Source organism: Gymnoscopelus braueri, assembly GCF_963280865.1.
Source record: "Gymnoscopelus braueri genome assembly, chromosome: 19".
NCBI lineage: Eukaryota > Metazoa > Chordata > Actinopteri > Myctophiformes > Myctophidae > Gymnoscopelus > Gymnoscopelus braueri.
In genome coordinates, this window is record NC_137621.1 from 7087739 (window position 1) to 7112007 (window position 24269).

At 40.9% G+C, this 24269-nt stretch overlaps 2 protein-coding genes across 3 annotated transcripts in view; one reads left to right on the forward strand and one right to left on the reverse strand.

Annotated features, from left to right (window-relative positions):
- Window positions 1-430: 430 nt before the first annotated feature.
- Window positions 431-9882, reverse strand: LOC308074170 (uncharacterized protein; the record flags this gene model as incomplete). Its single annotated transcript, XM_080413502.1, has 5 exons — window positions 8783-9882; window positions 2965-3080; window positions 2421-2475; window positions 693-2285; window positions 431-540 (listed from the first exon to the last, which is right to left on the reverse strand). The coding sequence occupies exons 1-5, from the start codon at window positions 9126-9128 to the stop codon at window positions 431-433; spliced, it is 2220 nt and encodes a 739-aa protein (XP_080269628.1). The 5' UTR covers window positions 9129-9882.
- A 2553-nt stretch (window positions 9883-12435) lies between these two features.
- Window positions 12436-24269, forward strand: part of LOC308074496 (uncharacterized protein) — a 29281-nt gene continuing 17447 nt past the window's right edge. For both annotated transcript variants that reach the window (XM_080413957.1, XM_080413958.1), the window contains exons 1-2: window positions 12436-12655; window positions 22021-22563. In XM_080413957.1, coding sequence (XP_080270083.1) covers window positions 12505-12655; window positions 22021-22563 — 694 coding nt within the window. In that variant the 5' untranslated portion in view covers window positions 12436-12504. The remainder of the gene's footprint in view (window positions 12656-22020; window positions 22564-24269) is intronic.

Below are 24269 nucleotides of genomic sequence, written 5' to 3' on the forward strand. Positions count from 1 at the left end.
TGTTTTAGTTGTTGCTGAATTGACTGCTGTTTTCGTCGATGTTGCTGCTGAATTCACCTCTGATTTATCGGTTTTTGTTGATGTTGCTGCTGAATTGACTGCTGACGTATCCGTTTTAGTTGCTGATGTTGCGGAATTAACTGCCGACATATCCGTTTTAGTCAATTTTCTTGCTGAATTGACTGCCGATGTATCGGATGTTGTTGATGTTGCTGCTGTATTGACTGCTGACATATCCATTTCAGTTGATGTTGTTGTTGAATTGACTGTTGATGTATCCGTCTCAGTTGCTGCTAAATTGACTGCTGACACATCGGTTTTAGTTGCTGCTGAATTGACTGCTGATGTCACTGTTTTAGTTGTTGTTGCTGAATTGACTGTTGATGCCATCGCTTTAGTTGTTGCTGAATTGACTGCTGATGTATCATTTTCAGTTGATGTTGCGGCTGAGTTCACTGCAAACGTATCCGCTTTCGTTGATGCTGCTGCCGAATTCACTGCTGACACTTTCGTTGCTGTTGAATTGACTGTTGACGTATCCTTTTTAGTCGAAGTTGTTGCTGCATTGACTGTTGACGTATCCTTTTTAGTTGTTGTTGCTGCATTGACTGTTTTCGTATCAGTTTTAGTTGTTGTTGCTGCTTTATTGACTGTTGACTTTTGTGTAGATGCTGTTGCACTTTCAGTGTAACCTGCTGAGTTGTGTTGCCTTAATTTCAAAACTGAAAGCTGCAGTGGTACTACGACTACTCTTGGGAAGCGTGGATCGATGAACTGCATTGATGAGTTGGTAGTTGCCCTTGAAGTGGCAGCAGTTTGTGGAGGGGCAATGGACAGCAATTGGCTGGATGTAGCAACCGCCGTTTTTACAGGAACAGCGGCAACAGAAGGTGGTGATATTGTTTCAACAGCAGCAACAGAAGGTGGTGATATTGTTTCAACAGCGGCGACAGAAGGTGGTGATATTGTTTCAACAGCTGTAGCTTGGGGTAAACTATTCTTCTGTGAGGATACAACAGTTGCGATGACAGTTGACATGTCTGTTGGTGAAAGTGTTGATATTGTCTGGGGACAAAACGAGGATATTGGTCTTGGCACTACAATTATTGTCTTGGGGGTCGCAGTGGGCAACTTTGAGCAAGTTATTATCGGAGGAGGAATAGGCTGTTTCAATGTCGACCTGACACTTGCTACAGTTGACAGTGTTACCGTGGGTGCAGTAGTTTTGGGAGGAACATTATCATCTTGATTTGGAAGTGGCAGTGGAAAATGTTGAGTTGCAGGCAGTGCTGATGTGGTCTGCATACCAAGTTTGTTTCCCATTGTTGCCTCGTGGACAAAGTGTGCATTTGCTTCAACTAGTAGCATTGCCTCTTGAAGAGTTGGATATGAGATATGGCGTTCTCTTGGTGGAGCTGATGATCGTACTTTTGCGGACTCTGTTGAAGGGGTCTCCACTGTCTCAGTGACTGAGGGGTTTTCATTAAGTGAAGATGGAGTCACCTCATCCAGTTTCACTGGTAGCTGCTTGGATTTGGAAGGACTTGGTTTTATTGATGTATGTTCTCTTCCAGGAGATGATGCTGGAATAAGTAGAGAACATTCCTCAATCTCTTCAACGTCTGCTAGAGGGATGCATGCCTCCTCCTCAGCTGTGGGTTCATCAGTGTTTAGGTATTCACTTATTGATTCCACTTTCCGTTTGATTGCAGAGGGTCTTGGTTCCTTTGGTTTTCGTCCTCTTCTAGGTGATTTCACTGGAGCGATTTCATCCGCTCTGGCTGAAGGGGACTTGTCAGTTTCCTGGTCTACAGTAACACAAGTGGATCGAGACAGAGCCTTGTTGTCAACTGGACGTTCAGGAGAATTCCAGGGTTTCACTTTCTTTGGTGTCCTCCCACTTCTTCGGCTAGGTAACAAGACAGGCTGAGGACTAACCTCTGACAAGTTCTTTTTTTTACGCCCAGGTGGTTTCTGAGGGACTATAAATGAACCATCTTGATCCAGTGTTGAGGTCTCTGCTGCTGTTTCAGAGGCTGCCGTGGTCACTGGTATCTGCTGTATAACATGAGACTGCTGTTCCATCTTCGCCTTCAATGGAAAAGGTATGATGACCAGTTGAGAGGCCTGGCTCTGGGTCCCTCTTTCACAAAAGAGATGGGGTGAATCAGAGACCGCTACATTCTGATGTTGATCTTGTTGAAAGGCTGCCAGTTCTCGGTTTGAAGATGGTTGTTGTTTGGGAAGTTCAATGGTAATGCGTTTAACAAAGGGCTTGCGTTGACCTGTTTAACAAAAGAGATAACTGGTAAGACAAGGGTAATAAAAATGTTCTCCAACCAAACAACTTTATTAATGCCATTTTCTTTTTTTTTTAATCTGAAATCAATTTGGTCTTTGTTTGGAAAAAGCAATTGTACCTTCTTTTTCTTTGAGGACTCGTAGGTGGTACACTGCAGTTGGCTTACCATCCTCCTGGTTCAACAAGATATACAGAGACACGTGTCACAATCACATCCCAAGGGTAAACATTACTAATAGTACAAATTACGCAATAATTTTTTGCATGATCGTCATAATAATTGCCGTGTTAAAAAATGTTCATATATTTTCAAACATTTTCAAAAATAGTGGAAAAAAAGTTCAAAACGTGTCACATCGTGGCGTGTTTTGAGCTTGCAGATCGGCAATTTTTATGAAGTTATTAAATTATGTAAGTCATTTGTCATAGCCCTGTGCACCTTTTGTTTACGAAGCCTAAATGCCAAACCAAAATTTATTTTTTATTCATAATGTTCCAACGTTCAACGACAAAAGCACAATTAAATCGTTAATCGCAATTATTTGAGCGACAATTAATCGTCAAGTAAAATGTAATAATCGTGACAGCCCTAACAGGGAAAAATGTCAAGTTAAAATGAAGATTTGTTTTGGACAGAGCAGGAAAACATTTGAGCTCCATACCGATAGCGGTTGTCCATCTCCACGGGGTTTGGGCTGTTTCTTCACCTCCACAGCCTGCTGTACATCTTTCAGCTTGAGGGGGTTGTAATGCTGACACGAACCCACGCGAACCAGGTCTACAACATAACACAAAAACAAGAAACAAGACATGAGGCAATAACAGTGGTGGGAAAAGTACTCACATGTTTTACTTAAGTAAAAAATATCAACACTGCAATGTAGAAGTAACTCTGTTACAAGTAGAAGTCTGGAGTTCAAAATGTTTATATATATATATATATATATATATATATATATATATATATATATATATATATATATATATATATATATATATATATATATATATATATATCGCTGAAGTGGGTAATGTATGTTTTGTAAGTAACTAAAGTCAAATAATTGTAGTGGAGTAAAAGTACAATATTTGCCTCTGAGATGTAATGGAATAGTAAAGTAAAAGTCCTGAAAATTGGAAATACTCCAGTAAAGTAAAAATACCTCAAAATTGTACTTAAGTACAGTACTTGGGTAAATGTACTTTATGTTACTTTACACCACTGGGCAATAAGGCCAAAAGATTAATTTCCTTCTAAATAATTGTCGGTGAAATGCAGAGTAGGTCTTGGCAATATATTGATATAATATCAATATATTGCCCAGCCCTACTCTGTGATATGAGACTAGATTTAGGATATTGTGTTATGACATAAATGTTGTCTTTTCCTTCACCCCATTTCATACTTTAAAAAATTGGTTTATAATAGGTTTTTCAAAAATAGCAAAAATATCACCAATAAGCTCACAACGTACGTTGTGAGCTTATTGATCTGCTATACAAGGAACAACTATGTTGTCATCACAATATCCATGAAAGTATTTGGTCAAGATCATAGGTTGACAAACAAAGGGCCGGGATCCCAATCGGGGCCACGGGAAGGTGAAACTGGGGTTGACAACTAAAAATAAATAAAAAATATATCCTTCCCCATTAACCCATTAAGACCTGAGGCGATTCTTAAAAATGTTTTCTAAATCCTAACAGTTTAAAAAAAAATAAAAGTTTACGATTTTTCAAAAATAGCAGATCTACAAGCTCACTGACTGAGTGCCGCGCCATGAGCTTGTAGATCTGCTGTTTTTGAAAAATCTTAAACTTTTTTTTTTTTACACAAGGAAGCTTGTGTATCTGCTATTTTCGAATAGCCAAAGAAATCTAAAGTGACACAGATGCGTTCCAGGTCTTTAAGTGTCTGTGCTTGAAAAGATCATCAGATCAGGAAGCAGGCCGCGCTTTACCCAATCAAATGTAGTGGGAGAGATTTACGTGTGTGCGGCTCGTTCCCCACTAGAAACAAACCGAAACTCATTTAACAATAGCGTCCTCGGAGCCGACAAAACCACGGAAAGTTTTTAACCTTTTTTTTAACTTGCTCTTTCATCATAGAAACAAGTGGGCTTATAAACCAAAACGATCCAAGTTCTTTGGGAGAAATGGTGTTAGTGTTCCGTGGAGAAATATTGTTAGTGGGAATGAAAACATAGTCGCACCACCGGAAGTGGAAGGTTGAAGGCAGACCAAAACCCCGGTTTCCCTGAGCACGGGTCCTCCGTACAGGTCCACCCAGAGCCAAATGAATACGTGAAAAACAGCAGAGGGCTCTTTTTTTCCTTTTTATTTGACGATGGGTTCCCAGATTGGAAAAGCATATGTATTTGTCTTTCTTTCTTTCTTTCAACAGATACAGTAACGGCTAAATATGCTTTGTGGTGCAAATGTTTTATCGCTCTCTGGTGAGCAAACTTTGAAGAGAACTGAGGAGAGACAAGTAACAAGAATAAAACAGAAAAGAATGTATTAAAACCAAGTGCACGATACTCTCTGCAGTTTGTGCAGCTCAGTGAGTTGACAAAGACATGTTGTACACGTGATCCTTCTTTATACAGAAAGTACCCGCTTTCTTCTTAACTAATAGTCATTAATAGTCTCTGCAGGAATGATATCCAGACATGCCAAATGCAGTGAGGGAGGATAGAGGTTGCCATGGGAACGGGGCGGAGACAGGCTCCAGCCTGTCACAGGAATGTAGATAACAGGCTCTCCTCCCAAACTGGCTTCAGTAACTTTATATGTTGTTGTTGTTGTTTTTTTTAGATCAAGGCCCTAATTTATTGTACAAGAGTGTTGCACAAACGTGGGAAAAATAGCTGATCTACAACAAGCAACATTGCAATGCGTAGTGATTGGGCTACGTGATTGGATCATGATTCGAATCGTATCGAGAGTTGAGTGAATCGTTACATTCCCAGTAGTGAGCTTTTAGATCAGCTATTGTTTTGAAAGTGATAATGAAAGTATTTAAAGCTGTATTATATAAGTTATTTAGAGAATAAAATGTTATTTTGTCCAATCTGTATGCTAATAAAATATAACTTGTACAATCAGGGGGTGGTTGTATTTGGTCTCCTTGCTCTTCTACTGACACATGTATATCCTGTGTCTAGGTTAGACCAGTTGGGACACAATCCTGTTTCTGGTTTGACACGTATTTTGGCCCGAGGGTCAAGGTTTCTCACCCAAGCAAACAGGAAGGAAGGAAGCTCATCGTGTGATAAATGATGCGGTGTGAGAATGGCATATAGACTGACATACTCGCCGATACCGATCCCAGCATTTTAGGCAGTATCGACAATCGGGTACAACCGGTATCGGAAAAACTCTAAACGGAGCAGGTTTACCAACTAACAGCTTCCATTCCATCTAACAAATATTCCTATATCATGACTACCAATTTGTGCTTGTTATTTTTTTTATATATGCTTTATAGCAATAGAAGCTGTAAACAATGTGAAACTAATGCATTGCCTATTTCTACGACGTATGCATGTACATATACCCCTAAACTGGCAGTACTTTCTGTGTACCTTTTTATAGAACAGTTTGGAATCGTATAGAATAAAGATTACATTAATATTTTTCATTACCACACTATTTTCTTGGTGAAAGTAACAAGAGTGCATGTGTTGTGTGGTATGATTTAAGATTATATAAAACGCGACCATTGTTTAATTCAGTGGTTCTCAACCTTATGGGTCGGGACCCCCAGGGGGGTCCCCACATGAATTTTGGGGGGTCCCCAGATAACAGTCAAGTTTTAAAACCTACAAAAAAAGAAAAATAAAAAAAATTACAAGAAAAAAGGCTACTACTGAACAAAAGTAATCAACAAACTATACAATAAAAACTGTTCAAACATTGGCCAAATTGTCAAATAATATAAGAACGCAGCAACAAAACAAAAACCACCTTGCAATCGTCTATTTCCACAATATGTATCTGTGGAACCGAGTCAAACTAAATAATGTAATGCCTCAAATCCTACAATTCCAAGTGCTTGTCAGGGTGGGGGGTCCACTAGTTCAAATATGATTATGTTGGGGGTCCCCAGTTCAAATATGATTATGTTGGGGGTCCCCAGTTCAAATATGATTATGTTGGGGGTCCCCAGTTCAAATATGATTATTTTGGGGGGTCCCCAGTTTAAATATGACTACTTGGGGGTCGCGGCCTGAAAAAGGTTGAGAACCACTGGCTTCAGTTGACATCATTGACTGTCTTCCAGCCAATGGCTTCTGGAGAAGAGAAACCTTTAGTTGCTCCTCATTTCAGCTTCACATATAGGGGGGATGGGCACTGGGAGATAAGAGGTTTCTGCCCAACAGTGACGATATCTGAAGCCAGTTAACTTTATATGTTTTTCTTAGATCAAGGCCCTAATTAATTGTACAAAAGTGTAGCACAAACGTAGCAAAAATTGCTGATCTACAACAAGCAACATTGCAATGCGTAGTGAGCTTACATATGAAGCCTAAAAGGCTTCGTATGTTCCAATGTTCAATGATGCCAAACACACAATTCCCCTGTTCAACTATGATTATTTTGGGGGGGTCCCCGGTTCAACTATGACTGTTTTGGGGGGGTCACAGCCTGAAAAGGTTGAGAACCACTGGCTTAAAGGGACACTTCACCCAAAAAAAAACTTTGTTTCAATGGATTAGTCACCCCATGGAGACTTGAATTCATGGGATTTTTTTTGGTTTTTGTCTCATTCCGAAAGACAATAATTTGATGACCAGCGGACCGGTAGGCAGCGGTTCCGGTAGGAGATACAACGACTCGTTGTGTCTCCTACCGGAACCGCTGCCGGTCATCAAATTATTGTCTTAGGAATGAGACAAAAAAGTAAAAAAATATCCATGAATTCAAGTCTCCATGGGGTGACTAATCCATTGAAACAACGTTTCTTTTGGGTGAAGTGTCCCTTTAAGACTAGTTTGGACACAATCCTGTATCTGGTTTGACACGTATTTTGACCCGAGGGTCAAAGTTTCTCACCCAAGCGAGCAGGAAGGACGGTACTATTTGCTCAGTGGTAACATAGTGCAGCTGTGAGTTAGTCTGCGGGTTTTTATAAAGATTGAACCCATGCATAACAAGGGCTTGAAACTAATAACTAGTACTAGGCCTGTCACAATTATTACATTATCATCTAATCGTAATTATTTGAGATAATCGCTATAATTTTTTCCATGTTCAAAGATTTTCACAAATTTTCAAATGTTAAAAGAGCAGATCTACAAGCCTAGCGAGCTTGTAGATCAGCTATTTCTGCTTTATTTATTTTTTTACATGTATTAAAAGTATTAAATATGTCAATAATTTCTTTGTATATTTCAGTTATTTGTCATATCTGTCCTGTGCACTTTTTGATTACAAAGCCTAAAAGGCTTCATGTGTTCCAATGCTCAATGCCAAACACACAATTCCCCAGGTCAAATATGATTATTTATACCACTGGCTTAAGTTAACATCAGTGACTGTCTTCCAGCCAAGTTGCTTCACATGTAGGGGGGAGGGGCACTGGGGCAGTCCATTATTAAACATTTGGGGGGATTAATTTTCTGTGTCCAATTATTAGTAATTCGTTCAAAAGCAGTTGTAGGCTACTTGTGATATCAACATAATCAGATACTGTTCAAATAATACATGTGTACTCAAGCATAAAACACATCCCATGTTGTTTGTACGTCAGTAAACACAGGCAAGACAAATAATATAAGACAGCAGCAAAATATTGAAAATAGCTATCTACAAGCTCCTCGATCCACAACACCTCGGAATCGGCTATTTTCACAATATGTATCTGTGAACCAGAGTCAAACTAAATGTAATGCCTCAACTCCTACAATTCCAAGTGCTTGTCAGGGTGGGGGGGGGGGTCCCCAGTTCAAATATGATTATGTTGGGGGTCCCCGGTTCAAATATGACTATATTGGGGGGGTCACAGCCTGAAAAGGTTGAGAACCACTGGCTTCAGTTAACATCATTGACTGTCTTCCAGCCAATGGCTTCTGGAAAAGAGAAACCTTTAGTTGCTCCTCATTTCAGCTTCACATGTAACATTTTGGGGATTTAATTTATATGTGCCCAATTATTAACAATTAATTCTAAGCATTTGTTAATTGTGATATCTACAGATAATGTTCAAATAATAAATGTAAGCACTCAGGCATAAAATACATCCTAATGTTGTTTGAGCGTCAGTAAACACAGTAACAAATAGACCATGAAATGAGCTTAAATGAGGTTGCAACAGGAAAATAATTTGTATTTCTCAGATCGATTTGTTGACATTAAAAAAATGGATCAAAAAATTCTTCTTTTCGATTAATATATGTTATTAAGTTATAGCTCAGAAAATAAGCGATTTTCATTCCTCTCTCTAAAACAAGCCACGTTCGTTAAACGACAACTCACCACATTGAATAGCAGTGTCTCGCCTGTCCACCGGTCCTGCTTCAGAAGGTCCAGGAGGTTCTCCAGATGTTCCTCCTCCACCCGGCGGCGGGTCTCCACCTCCAGACGGCTCGGTGGTCGTCGTGGAGGTGGAGGTAGACGTAGACGTGGTGGTGGTGGTGGTCGGGGTCTCCTCCAGGTCCATGCACTTGGAACGCAGCTCCTCGTTCTCCTGCTTGATGACGTTGATCTCCTTCTTCAGCTCGTCCACCATGGTCTGGAACAGCCGGGTGGTCTCCGCCACGGCGCCCCGCAGCATGCTGTCCATCACGGTGGCATAGCGCGACTGGAAGTCCTCCCCGGACATGGTGGAGGCTTCCCTGGGCCGGGTTCAGGTGCCTTTAGACCCGGTTTAGGTGGCTTTAAACGCAAGGTTTAGGTGGTTTTAGACCCGGATTTAGGTGGTTTTAAGACCCGGGTATGGGTGGTTTTAGACCCGGTTTAGGTGGTTTTAAACGCAAGGTTTAGGTGGTTTTAGACCCGGATTTAGGTGGTTTTAAGACCCGGGTTAGGGTGGTTTTAAGACCCGGGTTTAGACCCTGTGTAGGCGGTTTTAAGACCGGGGTTTAAGACCAGGTTAAGGAGGGTTTAGACCCGGTTGAGGTGGGGTTAGACAAGGTTTAGGTGGTTTTAAGACCAGATTTAGGTTGTTTTAAGACCAGGTTTAGGTCTTAAACCTAGACCTAAAACCCGGGTTTAGACCCAGTTTAGGTGGGTTTAAGACCCAGTTTGGGTCGTTTAAGACCCGGTTCGGGTGGTTTTAGACCCCCGTTTATAGACCCAGATTTTAGGTGTGTCGGGATGGCTCCTCGCGGGTTGTTTTGTCCTCCAGAAGAAGAAGCGCGGCACGGCACGGCCAGACAGACACACAGACAGACGGGTAGAAGTTGAACTCCTGAGGCTCAGAATACGCTCACATGTCCTCCGCGCGCGTCAACGAAACAATAAGAATATGACGCTAGCGTCAACAAAACACCCAAATTGTTGAGCTCTTTGTTCGGATGGCGCAACGAAAGGACTTTTTTATCCGATTAAAAACTTATCCGCCCGCCCTGCTCTCTCTCTCTCTGTCTCTGTCGAGCTGCTGCTGCGACGTAATAAACAACAGGAAAACAACGCGAGCAAGCTTCCGGTTCCGGGTTGACGGACGACGCGGCTGGCTGGCTCGCGCATGTCCTTCTTGGGGTTTAATACTGCCACCTACTGGAGAGTCAAATGAATTAAAACAACGTCTTCGCTTCTTCTACCCACACTGTACCTGGTGGTTCTCAAACGTTTTAATTTCAAAGGCCCCCCATAACTCTGAGAGTGTACAATTTGTACAGTACAAATGGAACCAAATGGACCCGTTACGGGTCCATTTGGTTCCATTTGTACACTCTTGTACGCCCTGAAACATGATGACCGTCATGGATGAACTTCAACCTAGTGTTTGTACTTTCTTTCTTTACGGCGCATACATCTACACAAACGTTCAAATTTAAAATATAAAAAAACTTGCACCATGGCCACGGATGTTAAGATTGTGTACGTTCTCTCAGAAGTACCCGTGTTTTACGTATTGTTCAATAAAAAGCATTTTAATCCGTTTGGTGGTCATTTTCTCCGTATGCTTTTAACCACTCAACCCTATTGGTTGGGAGGTGTATTGCACTCTGATACGTTATAACTCTATAAGAAAATGGCCGCTGATCGGATTGAAATACTTTTTTATTGAACAATAAGGAAGATACGGGAACTTTTTAGGACCCGTACATAATTTCAACATCCGTGGCCATGAGAAAAGTTCTTATATTTGAAATTTGAACGTTTATGTAGATGTACGGATTGTAAATAGAGAAAGTGCAAACACCAGGTTGAAGTTCATCCATGACGGTCATGACAGACGACCGTCATGTATATATCTGGCTAGTACACTCTCAGAGTTACAAACCTGTAAGGAGCCCCTCAAGGAACCGTGAACCCCACTTAACCACAGCTACTTTGTTTAAAAAGTGTTAAATAGGTTCCAATAATAATAATACAAATACATTACATTTAATTTGTAACGCACTTTATATTTGACACAAATCTAAAAGTGCTACATATTTGCAAAAAAATCGAGAAAATAAGATTGAAAAAAGTGATAACAATAAAAACAATGAAATGAATACAATTCAGAACACACATGGCGTCAATAAGTCCATCTAGGCAAACGCCGCCTTGTTGAAAATAAAGGTTTTTAGTTTTAAATAGTGTAGTGTTTGTTCAGTAACAGGTTCGTTTTTTACCTGGTATCCTATCATTTCAATGTACAGATTATTATTTATTATTTTTGATAGTATATTGTTTGCTAGGTTCTTGGTTTAGTCGTGATAGCATTTTTTGGCCAAATTGACATTTCTGCCTTTATAGCTTTACTCTCCTATCACTGCTGCTTCTTTGCGCCTTATTGCCTAGGGCAGAGGTCTTCAACAGGGGGTCCGGGACCCCTAGGGGGTCCTCAGAGTTACTACAGGGGGTCCCCCAAATCTTTGTGTGATATGATTATTTTGTTTTACATTAACCAATTGAAACCTAGTATCCCTTTTCTGAGGAGAACTTTACATAATAACTCTCACAGCGCGAGGCGTTGTGAGCTTGTAGATCTGCTATTTTTGGCAAAGAGTTATATATGTAGAGGGGAAAAAGAGCAGCAAAAGTTTATCTGAAACACAATTTTATACAATATAGAGGGGGTCCCTGCTTCATCTCTCTGTCAGCTGGCCTGAAAACGTTGAAGACCCCTGGCCTTGGGATCAGAATGCTTGTTACAATCCAAAATGTCTTAGGCAGAAAGTGATTTTAAGTCAACTTTTTGACTTGTAACTTTTGATAGGCTTCTGATAGGCTGAGAGCAGGATGAATCAGCAGTGTTAGGAGAGTAGATATAGCCTAAATAAAGGCAGATAAATATGACTTAGGCAAAATGATTTTTTTTGTCTCATGATTGCCTAAGCCAGATAGTGATTTTTCATTTCTTCTTTCCTGAAAACCTTTAAAATATGACGTAGGCAATTATGCTATGAGGCTAACGCAACAAACAAACAACCAAACAAACATGGAAACTTCTGTCCAGTCACTGTCCAAGGTGCTGAAACTATCCCAGCACCTATTTCAGCACCACGGCCAGCGTGTGAGTTGACTAATAATGATGCATTCGGGTGTTTTGGGGATTTTGGTCTAAAATAACACAGAATATTAATTGGACAAAAACTGAACTGGGCAACTGGCAGTTGGCCTACACTGACAATTCTATTAAAACTGGCGAGGTGTATCATAGCCTACTCAAAGGACAAAAAAATAAAGGAATTTATACTTCATACATTATCATTATTAACATTCATTAAATGAATGTCTATGTTTATTATCATTATTAACATTCATTAAATGAATGTCTATGTTTATGTGCCAGGGCAGGGTTCAAGCCCACAAAAAACGACATCAAATGGAGCAGTACAGACCTCCACCCAGCAGGTGGCAGTAAGCATGAGAAACCACCACATGGAAAATCGGTTGGGCGACCCGGAAGGTCTTCTTCGTAGTAACGTTCCAAGCTGGAATCAAAATAGAAGAACTATCCAACTGACACACTGTCGGCGAGAGAACAGACAGTTCACAGCTGACACGTTGTTTATTAGTTTATTATTGTGACTAAAGTAACAATGTGTGACATAGAGACGTTGAGGCTGTTCGTCAATGAACGACTGAGCGCCGTCGCAGAGGACATATTAGCTGTGTTTGTCAGAACTATAGTGCAATACCAACAACAAATAGATGAGACACACAGACATGGAGTCACCTCTGACCTGGCAGGTTTGTAACTGATCACATGGCAAACAGTAATTGGCCCCTCCCTGTCAAAGTCTTAACCTACCCCCTCCCCCCCCCCTCCCTGAACTTTTCCTTTTTCTTCTCTCTTGTACATATTTCTTATTTTTCATACCAGTAACCTGTAAGCTGATTGTATGACGTTCTGTATAGTAGTGCAGGGGTCTTCAACGTTTTTAGCCCAAGGACCCCCTAGCTGAGAGAGACATGAAGCAGGGACCCCCTCTATATTGTATAAAATTGTGTTTTTTGTTTACATTTACTGTTCTTTTTTCCCTCTACACCTATACCTCTTTGCCAAAAATAGCCGATCTACAAGCTCACAACGCCTCGCAGCGCAAGGCGTTGTGAGCTTGTAGATCTGCTATTTTTGGCTAAAGTTCTCCTCAGAAAAGGGATGCTAGGGTTCAAGTGGTTAAAGGTAGGGTAAGTGATATTTTTTGGTTAAAACAAAAAGTATTTTGTTAAAAGGTTAAAATACTATATTCTGATAGTAATCATTGCTATAGAGTGTTTGTTCAGTAACAGATGTCTCCATGTCTCTCCAGCTCTTTAATAAACAGAAAATACATTTTTCTGTAGGTGTCAAAATCTCAGCCAATCAGGAGAAAGTACCCATTTTTAAGCTTAATTTGTATAGTGTTCCAGTTAAAATTTTGTCTGCTCATTTCTTAGTGTCATCACTTCCAATTTCACTTGTTTAATCTATATCCTGATTGAGTTCTCTGTCCTGGTTGGATAAAATTGGAAATGAAACTAAAAAAAAAAAAAAAAAAACTACAAAATACATTTTCTGTTTTATAAAGAGCTGGAGAGACATGGAGACTCTTTATGTGGACAGGACACTCTATAGTAACGAGCACTATCAGAACATAGACCCATTTTGCAATTATTTGAATAATTGCAAATCACTTACCCTACCTTTAATGTAAAAAAAATCATATCACACAAAGATTTGGCGGACCCCCTGTAGTAACTCTGAGGACCCCCTAGGGGTCCTGGACCCCCTGTTGAAGACCCCTTGTAGTAGTGTGTATATCTGTCTGTCTCTCATATGTCATCATGATGTGTGTGCATGGGGATCTCATCTTAAACAAGCTCAGTGCTTAATGAGCCTTCCAGTTTAGTAGACCTTGTATTGTGAATTTGTACTTCCATGTACTGTTGTTCTCATGTCTTACTAAATATAGTACATCAATCAATCAATCAATCAATCAAACCAGTGGTGGAAGAAGTATTAAATAATTGACTTAAGTAAAAGTGTAGCAATACCACAATATAAAAAAATACTCTGTTACGAGTAAAAGGCCTGTTTTACAAAATGTTACTTGAATAAAAGTACAAAAGTACTATTGGCATCAAAATATACTTAAAGTACAAAAAGTAGAAATACTAAGATGTTTGAAAATAGCGACGCGTTGTGAGCTTGTAGATCGGCTATTTTCAAATAGCCTATGTATAAAATAGGGCTAAAGTGGTTAATTTATGTTTTTATAATAGAATAATTTATATCTGCAAAGTAACTGGTAACTAACTAAGTTATCAAATAATTGTAGTGGAGTAAAAGTACAATAATTGCCTCTTGAGATGTAATGGAGTTGAAGTTAAAGTATTGAAAATTGGAAATACTCCAGTAAAGTAAAAGTATCTCAAAATTATACTTAAGTACAGTACTTGAGTACATGTACTTAGTTACTTTCCACCACTGGTAAGGGCACAGTTTAACAGACGTCATGAGTTTTAAGTCCCTTTTCTGTCGTTTTGAATACACTTATATGCCCTGTTAAAGGACCACTTCACCCATTTCAACCTATCTTCATATAATTAGTCCTCACTAATGTTCATTATGAGCATAATTTCTGTCTATTTGGTCCGTTGTCTCAGAGGAGGGCTGTGGACAGTTCAGAAACATGTCTACCAGTGACATCATCGGTAGGCAGGTTTGGTCATTTCAAACTAACAAGATGTCAACCTTTTATAATAAAACACATAAGATGCATGCGCAGAAGACATTGCTCTTGCAAAAAAATAAAAAGGTTGAAATCACAAAACCTGCCTACCAATGATGTCATTGGTAGGCAGGTTTCTGACCTGTCCACAGCAGCGTGATCTAACATGAGAGTGACGACACTAGCGTTGACTCCCATTGTAAGAACGGAATGTGGAATGTGGAAATACTCGTTCTGTGAGATAGTTCCAATGTTTGGAACTGTAGCCCATTGCGGCTCCGCTTTGCGGTGAGATCAAAGCATGTCCTAACTCTCTCTCTCTATGGGTCTGGTCCACGGCCCTTCTCTGAGACACAGTAGCCCCTTCTCCACCAAAATGACTTTGGTTCTAGAACTGGTTCGGTTCTAGATTCTTGGAAACTTTTGGTGCTTTCACGGCACCAGCCGTGAACCGGCCCCTCGTTTGCCACCACTTTTAAGCAGAATGAGAAAATGGCCGCTGATCGGATTTAAATACTTTTTGTAGCTGAATGGTTAGAGAGCTCGCCTGGGGAGCAGGAATCCCCGCAGTTGCCCCAGGTTTGATTCCGGGCGTGCATGGCCAGCAATGTGTCAAATATGACCGGTCACCGGCCGATCTGCTACTTTTGATGCTTTCATGTGACGCTGTAGTATGATCAAGTAGGGCGTTTAATTCACGTGAAAAAAGCACAAAAGGTTAGGTGACCTTTATGTTGGACACGCCTACATCAGGGCTGGGAAGAATGTACCTGAGGGGGCTTTGGAATAGCGAAGACAAACGAACTTGGAATGGGAAATATGGGGGGAAAAAGTCTTCCTCCCATTCTGTATGGAAGTGGTAGGTTTTCGGGTTCTTTTTTTGCCATGCACATTTTTTATAACTTTGTAATACTACTGACGCCTGCGCGCAACACTTGAAAACAAAGCATTGTATTGGGCGGTTTGCCTGCTATAGAAGCCGTGAAGGGAGCTGACCGGCTGGTCTTGATGTCAATCAATCAATTCACCTTAATTCAAGTGGCAGTGATTTTTGTTTATAAATACGTATTTTTTTATATTTTAATTGGTATTTTTTAGGGGCATGTCATGTGGTCTACCTGCACAGCCTTTGTGATCTACTGATAGATCACGATCTACCTTTTTGGGCACCACTGGCCTACATCAATGGAACTAGCAGAGGACTGGAGAGAGGATGATTGATCTGTCCTCGACTCGATACACCTTAACACTTTGTATTGACCCAGAATGCGAGAAGCAAAATGGCAGTGAATGACTGGAAATATGTGTTTTCAATCCTGAATAGTCTGTATAACCGGTTATACAGACCACAACACAAGCCTGAATGAACCCCTTCAGGCTTATGGTGTGTGACGCACAGGGAGAGAGAGAGAGAGTTGCGAGTGGATGTAGTTCTGACCTCTGATATGCATGCCTGCCATATTAGAGCCATTATCGTACCCCATGGCCACGGTACGCTGCAGTATCATTCTTATGGTCTTTCAGTGTGCTCAGCAACATCTCAGCTACTTCTCCTGTCTTTTTTTCCCCCAAAGTTCGGGAACGCATCTGTGTGTCATTTTAAGATTTTTTTTGGGCTATTAAAAAATAGCAGATATACAAGCTCATAGCCATGAGCTTGTAGATCTGCTTTTTATTTAAAAAAAAAAACGCAAATCTTTGCTTCTGGGGTGGTCCCTGGAACAAAACATTTTGAGATGGGGGTCCGTGGTCAAATACATACAATTTTGTGGGTCCTTGAAAACCACTGATATAGAAACATACGTTTTTCAAAAAACTATACGATTTAGAAGACATTTGTAGAATCCCCCAGAAGCAAAGATTTGAGTTACAAATGTTTGCTTTAAAAAGGTATATTCAAAGATGTGCACTTAATGTTCACGATTTTTACCAAAATAGCAGATCTACAAGGTGCCGTGCTATGAGCTTGTATATCTGCTATTTTTTTGAATAGCCAAATTAATCTAAAATGACACAGATGCGTTCCCGGTCTTAATGGGTTAAGAATGGCTTTCTAATGCGTGGGCACCGTACATTTATTCTGACTATCAGTGGAGAGATAATGAGCTTGCATTATGTTTTCGTTTTAATATGATGTCATATTTACCCAGGAGCTCTACTATGCCAAGGCTATATGTGGGCCACCTACTTTGTGAGAGTGGCCTTTAACTCTTTCAGTGCCATGCTTATTTATGGAATTTTGGTTCTGAGTGCCACAACCAAAATTTATTGTAAAAAAAAAAGTGCTTAGGAGCCGAGATACAGCCTTTTTCAGTAAAAAGTTAAACAAGAAGTGAATGGAGCAGCACATCTTCAAATCATCATATCTTGGGTTCTGAACATGTTTTTTTTTAAAAGTTTTTTTTTTAGTTTTTTTTTCATGACGTCTTTGACGTCTTGTGGCACTGAATGAAGCCATGTTTGCGCTGGCCAAATCAAGTGTTACACTGATCTCTGATCAGTCTCCAAATGATTTTTTCCCCTTTTCCTATTTCTGAATGCACCAGTTTCTTCTGCAAGCTGTCTATCCTAGATGCCTTTAGAACTGAATCCTGAAAGTTATGTATTTTTTTCCCCCAGTAGCAATCAGTGGCGTCCCCAGGAATTACATTTAGGGCAGGCGAGATTTTTTTTCACCCCCACTATTACCCCCCAAAAAGAAATTTCAACTCAATCGAAAATCGGCGATCGGAAACCGACGAAAGTTGCCGTTTTCAAGATGTTTTGGCCATTATCTCTGGAACGGAAGGTCCAATCTGCTCAGTTCAAAGCTTGTTGGATGCGTGACTTTCAGGACATTAAGCAATAAGCATTAAGCACGCATGACACCTTTTCGGGTTATTTGGGTTTTGTAGGGGAGGTCAGATCTTAGTTGGGCAGGCGACCACCTGCCCTGACTCTACAGTGGGTACGCCACTGGTAGCAATGCTGGTGTGCCGGGCCTCGCTTGTGCTCTGGAAAACGTCTGTAAATAGTTTTGACACTTTATATTTCCTTCCTTAGAATTAAGACCCACTGCATGACTTTTTATAAAAAAAACAAAAAAAAAACACTACCTGCTTACTGTTACTATAGGCCAGCCAGTCTTTTAAAGTTTCTTTTCTTTTGTTTAACCTTGGAACACCATATTTAAACTTTGTTTCTTTTTTTTCATGATTTAATGCCCTACTTCGTCATTCAACAGCGTCCCACAAAACTGCTACTTTTCAGGATTCAAATTCAAAAATAGCTAAAGTAGCAGATCTAAAAGCTCAAAACACGCCACAGTTTGAGCTTGCAGATCTGCTGCTTTTAATGCTTTTGTGTGACGCTGTAGTGTGTGATCAAGTAGCTCGTTAATATATGAAAGAACACAAAAGGTTAGAATACGGAGATGAGATGTTTCTGCCCGACAGCAATGATATTATGCTACACCAGCTACATTTAATACAAACACCATGGAGATACTGTAGCTTTAAGTTAGTAGCCAAGAGCAAGCTAGCAACACAGTAAGGCCCTCAGTTAATTTAACTCTGAGAGTTAAAGGAGTAGTTCACCCAAAAAATTACATTCCTAAGCCAATAATTTAATTACCGGCGGAAAGATGCTAATGTGTCCGGTAGGAGACTCAAAGGAGTCTCTTTGAGTCTCCTACCGGAAATACACCCGGTCATCAAATTATTGGCACAAACGAGCACAAGCGCGTCTAGACTTAGTAAACTGGACCCGAGTTGGCTCTGTACTTGGTAAATGTTTTCCTGTCTTCACCAAATCTATGTCCCAAAAATCGCTGATGTACAAGCTCACAAATTGTCACAACAGTGACATGTTCTGAGCTTGTAGATCGGCTATTTTTGACTATAAACGTTCCCCACAGAAGAATATGGATGCTGGGGTTCAAGTGGATAATCTGCTTTGTGCAAAACTGCAAATTAATCTCATTTGTGATGATCATGTTTTTGTTTGGGGCAATTAGTGCTGTTGCACAGTACCAGTAATTTGTCCATTTGTATCTCGAAGCCCCGTTTCGACTGGCAGTCCAGCACCGCACCGCACCTTTTGGCCTTGCAAAGCCTTGCATGAACCAGCTCCTAAAATCAGCGGTGTCATGGTGATTTTTTTACTGGCAGGACGGTACTTTAATGACGTCACATGCACGCGTGTGCACGGTACGCGCACACCGCTCGCATTTTATTTTACCTTAAATTAGGCAACATGTTTGTATAGGAAATGTTTTATAGCTTAGTTTTAGTCTTTTTAAACTAATTGAAGGACTGCCATAAATTATAGAGCTGAAACTAAAAGTTTGCTTTGAACGAGTATATCTTCCTCTTCTTCGACGGTGGCTGAGGCATTGCTGCGTGCAGACAGGATACTGACAGCAGCCATACTGAAGCCAACATGCTGTGTTGCTTACCGTGGCGTGTAGCCTATAGATACAAGGTGTGAGGAATCTGAGGAAACATTTTCACACTCACTTGTAAACCTGTTATGCAAAGTAGCCATTTGGGTACTTGGCTCGTGAATCTACGGAGGGGGGGGGGGGGGGCACGTTCTAGAGTGCACGTGCGTCACGGCGTGCACTCTAGAACGTGCCTACCTTGCGCCGTACCTTGCGCCGTGAAAAAATTACTGGCCACACGCCGTCCTACTCCGTGTGGCCTCCATGACACCACTGCCCAAAATATCTCTGGTTTCCATAGCACAAAAGTACCACCTCTCAAACCCACAGGTATGCGTAGACAGACTACGGTCATTGACGCTCCTTTTGTAATGTAAGTACGTAGGTGGAGAGAGAGACCATTGCTTCTTGCCTATAACAATGTAATGTAAGACAAGTGGCCGATTGTCCCGTATACAAATGCAAATCACCAGTGCAGGAGTACTCCAGCTATTGGTAAGAACCGGGACCCAGTTGCACCACCTCACACTAAGTTCAAACTTAGCCTAGTTATTAGCTTAACCCATTCATTCCGGGGACGCATCTGTGTCATTTTCGATTTCTTTGGCTATTAAAAAATAGCAGATATATACTCGTAGCGTATATATAACTCAAATCTTTGCTTCTGGGGGTCCCTGGAACAAAAATATGTTACAAATGTTTTTAAAAAAAATGTATACATACATATTTAAAGATTTGCAAAAATGTTCACGATTTTTTTAAAAAAATAGCAGATCTACAAGCTCAACTACAAGCTTAACTAGGCTAAGTTTGAACTTAGTGTGAGGTGGTGCAACTGGCTCCAGGTCTGTAAACTCGCGGAGTGTAAAAATGGATGTTGTCGGCCCACCTAGGCTGACGGCGCGTCGCGGGTTCGAGTCCCGATCCCCGCGTGTCACTCCCCATCTCTCTCTCCCCGTTTCCTGTCAGCCTACTGTCCTGTCCATAATACTTTTTTTTTTTAAATGCCTCAGACAATAGTGGTGGGAAAAAAAATTCAGTGAACGAACGATTTCGTTCACGTTCACGGCAATGATTCGTTCAAATGATTCGTTCACCTTCTCGTTCAGTAGCGCTGTTTTGTAGTGTTCAACATTTACTCGAGTAAAAGTACAAAAGTATCGGCATCAAAATATACTTAAAGTACCAAAAGTAAAAGTACTAACATATTTGAAAATAGCAGATCTACAAGCTCACAGCGCGTCGCATCGCGACGCGCTGTGAGCTTGTAGATTGGCTATTTTCAAATAGCCTAGGTATAAAATAGGGCTAAAGTGGTTAATGTATGTTTTATAATGTGTGTAAAACACATTTTTTATGTCGCCGTGAACGTAACCGTTTCAGAAAGTGAACGAGCTCGTTCACGTTCGCGGCAAATGAACTAGTTCTTTTTAACAAATCGATCATGAACGACACATCGCTATCAGACAACTCTGGAGTGGGGCCAAATTTGGCACCCTTTTCGGCCCCACTGAGCCCACTTTGGCCCTATAGTCCTTGTATATGGAAACGACGGCACAAGTAGGCGGTGCGGTGTGGTATGGAAACCCGGCATTTGAGTGTACACATGCATGGAACCAAACGGACCAGTGAGGATTATTATTATTATTATTATTATTATTACAATATAATTATTTTGAAATGTGTCCATTGCAAGTCTGCGCTGTTTAGTGTCTTTCTGTCTTTTCTTTTTTGGGCGCCTGATTTAAAGACGGGGTGCCGTGATTTTCAGTGATTCCCCCCCCCCCCTAAAACATAATCATCAGGTATTCTGGTTACACTAGGAGGAAGATTTTTTTCAAAAAAGTGTACAGAAATTGTTAAAATTATGTTTTTATGTGGACATGCCTCCAGTTCATTAAGTATACCTGGTTCTCACCTTAGCACCTCCTCCACCACCTTAGCACCACCCACCTGTCCTAGTCCCTCCTCCTCCTCAACACCTGTTGTGTTATGATAATGAGGGGGAGGGTATATTTTTACTATGTCACTAAAGGGCTGTTTTTCTATTGGCACGTTTGACCCTCAAGGTTTCAGCCTCCAGGAAGAAACTCAAAATAGTCAGAGAAGACATAAAACACCACCAGGGGGCTTAATGAAGTTCTATCAACCTCATAGACGCATGAAAAACAGAAAAAGTGCAAAACCATGGCACCACCTCTTTAACAATCTGAGGTATCTGTGTGTGTGTGTGTGTGTGTGTGTGAGTGTGAGTGAGTGTGAGTGAGCTAACACATGCCACAGCACCCGGTTAATACCAAATATACCCACCCCTTGCAGATCGACCCAAGGGGTGGGGTTCTTGTTTTTGTAGACAATATTTAGACGGTATCCCAGTCTCTACCCTTAGGCCAGAAATTGCTGAGTACCTTCATGTTCCCTGGAGGGTTTGGAACAGCCAAAGTTACTTCCAACGACCACAGCTGCAAAACCCAAACAAAGGAAATACAAAACAATTTCACATTTAAACCGTGGTGGAAGAAGTACTCACATATTTTACTTATGTAAAAGTAGCAATAGCACAATATAAAAAAATATATATAGAATTTTTTTGAAAATAGCAGATCTACAAGCCCACCATGTGTCGGGATGCGGCGTGTTGTGAGCTTGTAGATCGGCTATTTTCAAATAGCCTATGTAAAAAAAAATAGGGATAAAGTGGTTAATGTATGTTTTATAATATAATAATGTATATCTGCAAAATAACTAGTAACTAAAGTTCTCAAATAATTGTAGTGGAGTAAAAGTACAATATTTGCCTCTGAGATGTAGTGGAGTAGAAGTAAAAGTAGTGAAAATGTAAAATACTCCAGTGAAGTAAAAAATACCTCAAAATTGTACTTAAGTACAGTACTTGAGTAATGTACTTGATTCTTTGCACCACTGCATATAAAGTTCAACCATTTAATGGTCCGCTATACATTTTTATCTTTTTTTCCTAGACGTCCTGAACCCCCTTGGGTACAAAGAGGAGGTTTCCCCCGAACACCAACAGATGAGCTCCAGTCCCATCCAGGAGGAACCAGAGTCTCCTCCACACATTAAAGAGGAACACAAGGAGATATTTCAAAGACCGGAGGGGGGCGGCGTGTTAACGATGACATTGCTACCTGTGAAAAGTGAACACAATGACAGGGAGACGGAGCCTCTAGCCAGCACCTCAACCGAACACATGAAAACACAAGCCGACGTGGAGTATTGTGGAACATCACAACCAACCAGTGACGTCCAGCTGCTCTCCTCTGAATCTGACACAGAAGACAGTGACGAGTGGGAGCAGACCAGGGAAGATCAGCCGGCGTTAAACGCAGTGAAATCACACAAGACGCACACCGTGGGCGGACAAAGATCGTCTTTGAGCAACAAGGTGGTGTCCCTGGAACCGACAGCATCAAGTACAGAGAAGAACCCCTTTAGTTGTACAGTTTGTGGGAAAAGGTTTAATCAACCTGGAAATCTAAAGATGCACATGAGAATACATAGAGGTGAGAGAAACCCTTTAGTTGTAAAAGTTTGTGGCTTTGCGTGCAAGTAGTCCGTTTCTGTAACTAGTTTAATTTAGTTTGGAATTCATTAGACTTTTGAACTTTGAACTGGCTTAAAAATAATGGTCATACCGTAGCAACCACATGAGCACCCATTACACTTTCCAGCATCTACATCCAATAGCCTCGTACAACCTGAAATATTCATCACCTCAGTGCCTGCACCGCCCACACCAACCCCCAAACAAACAAACAAACTAACAAGCAAACAAAAAAGGAATACGTTTATGCCGGTAAGCCAGTATTTTCATTTGAAATGTGATATAAATCATTGGGAAATTTCCCAATTATTGATACTTGAAATGGGCTTAGATTCCAAGCCTGAAGTCTAGCCTACTGTTTTTCATCGAAGCATGCTATGTCTCATTGAGGCTGGATGTTGTCCAGACGACATGTTAAAGTAATTTGAATCACATGACATTTTCTTGAACAACAAAAACTGATTCAGTGTTTTTGTGTAGCCTTTTAGTTACTGTGAAATATGTCACTAGTAGTCTTGTCTTCCCAGACTGCTATTTTCCTATTTTCCTAAGAAGCAATTGGGTGCCAAAACCGGGATTCTCCGGTTTTGAATTTTTAGCGCTTAGGTGCCAAAACCGGGATTCTCCGTGAAATCAATCTTTTTTATTTTTTTTATTTTTTTTCACAAGGGGGGGGGGGGGGGGGGGCTAGCGCAGCTCTGGAATCACCCACGGTGACTCTGAGAAGGAAGGGACAGATCACCGTGCCAAAGAACCCGGCTCCCGCCCGCTCCCATTCTATCACCTTGGCAAAAAAATCCATATTTCCTTAACTTTTTACAGTGGGGAAAACGAGTCATTTTCGATCCGCGATCCCTCCGCCATGGTGAATCGCGTGAGAGATGTTATTGTTCCAGGCGTTAGCCAGGACCATCCACCGTCGTGCACACGCATATATTGTTTACAATCGGGTGCTCGTCGTGGAGTCTGCAGCTGTAAACAGCGCAGCGTTACAAACGCTGAGATCCCTGATACTCAACGTCACTTTTTTAAATAAAACTCTGGCACCGAATGTGTTAAAAGAAAATCTGTGCGAACAGGTGTCAACAAGTTTATCTTTAATCTAAATTCACTCAAGGAAGTTGTGTACATCAGTGGTTCTCGACCTTTTCAGGCCGCGACCCCCCAAACATAATCATATTTGAACCGGGGACCCCCCCACCCTGACAGGCACTTGGAATTGTAGGAGTTAATAAATATTGTGAAAATAGTCGATGTTTGTATAGTATAGTTTGTTGATTACTTTTGATGCAGTAATGGACTTTTTTATTTCTTTGCTTTCTTTAAAGGTATTAAAAAGGTCTTGAATTATCAGTTCTCTGTCGTCTGGGGACCCCGCCCCAAATCGTGTGGGGAGTGGGACCCCCCTCGGGGTCCCGACCCAACAGGTTGAGAATCACTGGTGTACGATATAATGATTACCTGGAGGGTGGGTGATCATCTTAGGAAAACGTTGCTCCCTGCCAGACCCATGCATCTCCACACTACGTTTCAGTGCTGAGGAGTCACAGGGCTCCTAGCCTCGGAAACCCAGGCATTTTTTTTTTTACAAAAGAAAAAAAGCCTGGGGGAGCGATGCAAGAACGATGGTCTTGGACCTTGTTATCTCCTAACCAATCAGAGTGC